Below are 6,106 nucleotides of genomic sequence, written 5' to 3' on the forward strand. Positions count from 1 at the left end.
AGTGAATGATGACAAATAACATGTGTAGGTTTATACCACCTAACACGGGTTACAACAAGGGAGTATTAATTGCTGTATTGGATGTGAAAACTTATGGGCCGACACTGTTTTGAGAATACAAACAGATTTTAACATGACATGATTAAATATCGAGGTAAAAAAACACAGAAATGGGATCGATTTGGATCAGTCATTATACAAATAGGGCCTAACGACACCAATCGATTTTGACAGAATCGTCTATGAAAACAAGTTGTAACTCGGAAACTAGGCAAAGCAGGAGACAAAATTAAATGACAGTAGATTGTGAGAACATATAAAAGTGAAGAAATCTGTATGAAAGGTTTATCTTTAGTGGAATGCGAAATAATGATAAGGTGTTTTCAGGAGGGACAAAAAACGGAACATCAGTATATGAACCGAACAAAACTTAAGTTCTCGTTATCTGATTCAACTACAACGAACGTAAAATATCCTTTGCCGTTGTACATGAACTTGTATCATTAATAGCTCACTCTCCAGGGTGCGTACCCACTAAACAACAATTGTCGGGGGATTCTGCACAATTCCGAATAATTTCCTTAAGGCAACATTTCAACTGTGGATTGTGTTCAAATTCAAAATCTCTGTAACAGCGTGACTCTCTGCATAATATTTTATTGTTAGGTGTGTATTCAGGAGAAATATCATTTCTTCATCTTTTCCTGGCACTCACAGGCCGCTCAACAGTGCAACTATTTCTGGACCATCCATATACGTAACCAACAGTTGTCACGCCTCTAACTCACATTTATTCTGAATAAATACAAAAGCAAAGCTAAAAAGATCAAGCAGTAAACTCGACGACATTTAGATGATAAGGTCACCCAGTTCTTACGTCCTCCTGGGGTTAAAAAAGAACCGTTGGTCTTCGTAAAGTTACAGAAGAAATAAAGAAGCAAACTGTTGTCTCCCCCTACCACTCCTCATCAGGTCTATATCTACATTCGCTTGAAAATACTTGCCGGACCGTCGTCACCCTCTATGTTATGAAACAACGAGCAAGTCTCGCCAACAAAACCGATTGCTGCACAGAAGACGTCAATCCGGCAAATGTGCATACAGTCAAGGAAGATGGTTGAGCTGAGCGTCTCCAGGTGACCCAGCGTGAGCCCGGATGATGACATGCGCACAAAGGTCTGGTCGTACCCACATTCGCCATAAACGCGGTTCGTGATGTTTTGTTTCAGAAAGGCAGCAGCGACTGAAAGTAAAAATGTTTGCACAAACATGTCATTTATAAATACATGTATTTATAAGATTATATGGACAGTTATTTTACAATTTTTCGAAACTCATATCACAAATATTATGCCATGTTGAATCGGTGGGTCTAAATAGTAAATATACACTCAAGCATAACTCATGAGTGACTATGAGCTTACTGGTCCAAGTGGCGTTGAATCCCCGTTTCGTGAAGCTACTATCGCTGGTGAATTGCAGGCGGTAATAGTTGGAAGGCTGCATGACGTACCCAGATTTCCCACCACCCAGAAAGGCAAGCAGGCTTCCATAGGCATCGTATACCTACAAACATGTACACCGTATGTGTGGTAGTCTGAACATACTGACGGAAACAAATAAAGGAACACTGGAAAATTCAAGCTTACCAGTTTTCATCACCCGCTTTCAATAGCGCTGTTGGAGGAAATCTGAGAATAAATAAACGAACACCGCCATGAAATGGTGTTCCCTAATTTATTTCCCTCAGTATATATTCGACAATGAGATCACATTATTATCAACTAAAAGAATATTGATCATAAAGACGAAATCGTGAACTATGTAGTTTGGTGTGCTAATCAGTCTTCTTGACATGTTGCGGTATACAATGTCAACATTGGGAAGCTTTAATTAAAGGGAAGCCTTTTACCTCGGCACTTAAAATTATGGTACTAATTTCTCTCAAAATGCCTTCTCTCGCAATAAAAACACCATCTCCTCAGAAAACGATGGACCAATGAAGCTGAAACATCCAATGATGAAACCTGATGGTTCGAGGGGTTCGAATCGACCGCCATACAGCCATACTCAAAATATCATTTCTACGAAAAAACACCCACACGGCAAGTAAAATCTACACAGCAGTTTGGGAAATTTAGGACACGCTTAATCTCAAATGCTTGACATTGTGAAGATTTAGTGAAAGGGAAGTGGGTATTCGAGTGTGGTCGGGGATCTACTAGAACAGTACAGTTATCCAGTATTGTAATCAACAGTGTGTAGGATTATACAAGAGGGACAAGCTTATGCCTCTCTCATCTTAAATTTGGGGATATGTTAATTAAAAACAAATTGAAAATTACGTATATGTTTTATGAGAAAATTATTACCTGTAAAGAAAAGTATTCCATTGTATATGCTTTACGGTGAAATAGGTAGCGTCCAACTTTCTGTTGGTGTTAAAACTCGGGTCTAAATTATGTACAAACAATTCATCTAAGTTTCCTTTAATCTTTTGTTCTAGACATTATGGTCCTTACTTCTGATATTTCATTCTCTACCGCCATTCCGATGCCACTGCTACTGAATTTGTACCTTCCCTCTATTTTTTTCTGCCGTTGTAAGTTCTACATTAAATAATTCATTCAAAATATAATTGTATCAAGCTCCGCCCTTAGGCAAATCACGAACCGTGTGTGTGTGTGTGTGTGTGTGTGTGTGTGTGTGTGTGTGTGTGTGTGCGTGCGTGCTTGTGTGTGTAAGAGAGAGAGTGATACATATTCGTAATTCAAGTCATATGTGCGTGGTAAGTGCCTCCCGCAGCAGAGAATGTGTATTGTATTTAACTCTATCTTCTAATCGCCAACGATTTGTTGCTTTAGAATGTAGTTTGTCATTGATTGTACTTGCGCATATTCCCTCCGAGTAAAAGTAGCAGTTTTGAGATATAGTAATATGAACTTAATCAAGGCTAATCAGCTCACCGATACCAGCCATCTCATAAATGTTATTTATTTATTCCACTAAACATTTGTGTAGTTTTTACTATGTTCGAGATTTCTATCTTTGCTACCAATACCCTCTCTTCTAAGTTCACATATCCGCTTATATTTATGGACACTGGACCTTGATGTTAGTTACTTGATCTACGCTTACCCTGAGCTCTATTATTCAGGTGACGTTTATCTATAATGGGTGCTGCATTCCTGTTTTGCATTTATATTGATTCGATAGAGTTTGGGTACATACCTCGACTGCGTCAAAGTTTTTCTCAACCTGAAAGTCCACAAACACAAGGCGGATCAACGTAGTTCCAGCGTCGATGATGTAGGTGCAGTTTTGGTCGTTCTGGTATTTATCTGGGTAAAGAGGGGAGGTAACTGTACCATATGTTCCGGTTCTGTTCTCGCCACATTCCTCCTAGGAAAAGCACAACTATAGAAATAAAGCTCATGATTGAAGCATGTATAGGTATATGGTGCCGTGGCCAAGTCGTCTAAGGAGTTGTGTTCCTTGACGAACGTCGGAAACATATGATTGTCAGTTCGAATTCCGTTTCGACCCAATTATGCTTCTGGTATTTTCATCACCATAACCGTGCTCAGGGGGTTCACCAAACCAAAGAGTTATACTTTCTTCCTACATAAAGTACCCGTGAAGATCCGTGTTAGAATTGGTCTTCAATAACCCATGCTTGTCGTAAGAGGCGACTAACGGGATCGGGTGGTCAGACTCTCTGACTGGGTTGACACGTGTCACATATCGCAATTGCGTAGATCGATGTTCATGCTGTTGATCTCTTGATTGTCTGGTCCAGACTCGATTATTTACAGATCGCCGCCATATAGCTGGGATATTGCTGAGCGCGGCGTAAAACTAAACTCACTCACTCACTCACTCCTACATAAAGGTGTCCTTTGTTTGATTTGAGTCATTACATTCACCACAGACTCGAAAGTAAATAAGGTTAAGAGGTATAGTACGATTCGGAAAAGAACACGACTACGTGTATCGGTCTACCCTGACTGCAATACCTGAACTGTTTGACTGCTCATATGCTATGAAAAATAGATTATAGTAAAATTAGCATCTGTTGTGAAAATATCTAGCATGACAGTCTTTGAAGATCCGGGCTATAATTGATCTTCAGCGGAAGGTCAGGCTCGCTGACTTGGTTGACATATGTCATGTATCACAATTGCGTTGATCGATGCTCATGATGTTGATCACTGGATTGTCTGGTGAGGTATTTACAGACTGCCGCCATATAGCTGGAATATTGCTTAGTGCGGCGTAAAACTAAACTCACTCACTCATTCACTTATTATAGCAATATCAAGACATGTGTATATCTGCAATATCCTTGACCACCCCAGCTTTATGACTGACTGATTATATTGTATTTTGTGTTCTTCTGCTCTTTGTGGTAATGAAGGAAATAAAGTATATCTCAGCTGGTACCAATATCTTAGCTATCAGCGCAAAAACAATGGTATGACCCGAAAGATATCACACAATTATATTGGAGGAAACAATAGTATGACCGGAATATATTTGCAAAAGAACAATAGCTTGGCCGGGAAGACGACACTGTATTATATTGGGGCGAATGCATCTGTATACCCGAAAAGATATCACAGTATTATACTGAGTCAAAAATCAATAACATGACCCAAAGGATATCAGTATTCTACTGCGTCAAATAACCTAGTATGACCCTAGTATACTGCTTCAAAAATAATAGTATAACCCAAAAGATGTCACACTATTATTTTGCGTCAAAAACAATAGTTTGGCCCAAAAGATATCCCACTATTATATTGGATAACAAACAATAGCATGTCCGTGAAGATATCACACTATTATATTGGGTCACAAACAATAGCATGTCCGTGAAGATATCACACTGTATTATATTGGGCCACAAACAATAGCATGTCCGAGAAGATATCCCACTCTTATATTGGGTCACAAACAATAGCATGTCCGTGAAGATATGATACTATTATGTTAGGTCACAAACAACGGTATCCCCCAAAAGATATCACAGTATTATATTGTTGCAAAAACAACAGTATAGCCAGGAAGATATCTCATAGTTTTATATTGGGACAAAAGCAATAGAACGGCATCAAGGTTGAAATAGTAAAGGCTGTATGCCACATGGCTATTTTTAATTCAAATTAAAACATTGAGACTGTGCATAACAGATGCTTCCAAAATGGCCTCCAAAATGTTAAACCATGTGTAACATATTCCTGTTATAATTCATATGAAAGCTTATAAAAAGCAAATCCATAAAAGTGAAAGTATTCCTGATCCCTGGCCACAATTAGCCATAAGGATTTGTATCAAGTTACTGGAGTGTTTATACTTACCTGACACATGATGTGTAGCATGGGGAACAGGAGAACTATACACGTCTCGGATAGCTGTAGAGTGAATTTCATGTTCTCCTTCTAGACCGGAGCCATAAACAGATACATCTGTACAACCCAAAGTAGTCAAACAAATACCCGATAATCAGTCTGTCTGTAAGTGGAAATCCATAAACTCCATGCTTGAGTTTATGTTTTGTTTCCATATAAGGGCTGTATGCATCAGCTCGTCCACACAATCGTCTATGGATTAAACAAGGCATGCCGACATTGATTCCAGTGTTTGTGTACATTTCAAGGCAGTTGCTTACTTACTGCTTTTATTGCCTGTATGTGAACTTACAGACAGACCAAGTTTAGTTTACGCCACTTTTAGCAATATTCCAGCAATATGGGCACCAGAAATGGGCTTCACACAGAGTACCCATGTGGGAATCGAACCCGGGTCCTCGGCGAACTCTTTAACCCCTAGGCTGCCACACCACCCACCCACATATAAGTTGGCGGGGGTTCCAGGGTTGTGGATGGAGACAACGCAATAGTGAAGACTATGAAAATTGAATAATGTTTTAAACGATAAACATCGTTTATGTATTTTTCATCCATGTATTTTTACAACAGTCCGAATCAATATTTTTTCGAACATTTTCTGGGACAATGTAAAAATGCAGTTATCTACAGTGATGCACTGCGCTATTCTTTCACAGCTGGAATATGCCACTATTGCATGTCTTCCGAGCTGGACT

The 6,106-nt window shown here is 39.2% G+C and overlaps 1 protein-coding gene across 1 annotated transcript; it reads right to left on the bottom strand.

The window, feature by feature from the left end:
- Positions 1-316: 316 nt before the first annotated feature.
- On the bottom strand, positions 317-5,467 carry LOC124284073 (CUB and sushi domain-containing protein 1-like). The gene is made up of 4 exons (XM_046720129.1): positions 5,361-5,467; positions 3,232-3,399; positions 1,425-1,566; positions 317-1,243 (listed from the first exon to the last, which is right to left on the bottom strand). Exons 1-4 carry the CDS (start codon positions 5,430-5,432, stop codon positions 981-983), a joined length of 645 nt encoding a protein of 214 aa, XP_046576085.1. The 5' UTR covers positions 5,433-5,467; the 3' UTR covers positions 317-980.
- Between the last annotated feature and the right edge of the window lie 639 nt (positions 5,468-6,106).

The sequence above is a fragment of the Haliotis rubra genome, unplaced genomic scaffold, assembly GCF_003918875.1.
Source record: "Haliotis rubra isolate DU_JTF1 unplaced genomic scaffold, ASM391887v1 Scf329, whole genome shotgun sequence".
Classification (NCBI taxonomy): domain Eukaryota; kingdom Metazoa; phylum Mollusca; class Gastropoda; order Lepetellida; family Haliotidae; genus Haliotis; species Haliotis rubra.

Excerpts from the sequence above, each read along its gene's own strand:
- LOC124284073 (XM_046720129.1), bottom strand. The coding sequence starts at position 5,432 with ATGAAATTCACTCTACAGCTATCCGAGACGTGTATAGTTCTCCTGTTC. Across the intron at positions 1,567-3,231 it reads AAAACTTTGACGCAGTCGAG|GTATACGATGCCTATGGAAG; the intron begins GTATGTACCCAA and ends ACATGTTTGTAG. Across the intron at positions 1,244-1,424 it reads ATTCAACGCCACTTGGACCA|TCGCTGCTGCCTTTCTGAAA; the intron begins GTAAGCTCATAG and ends TTTTACTTTCAG.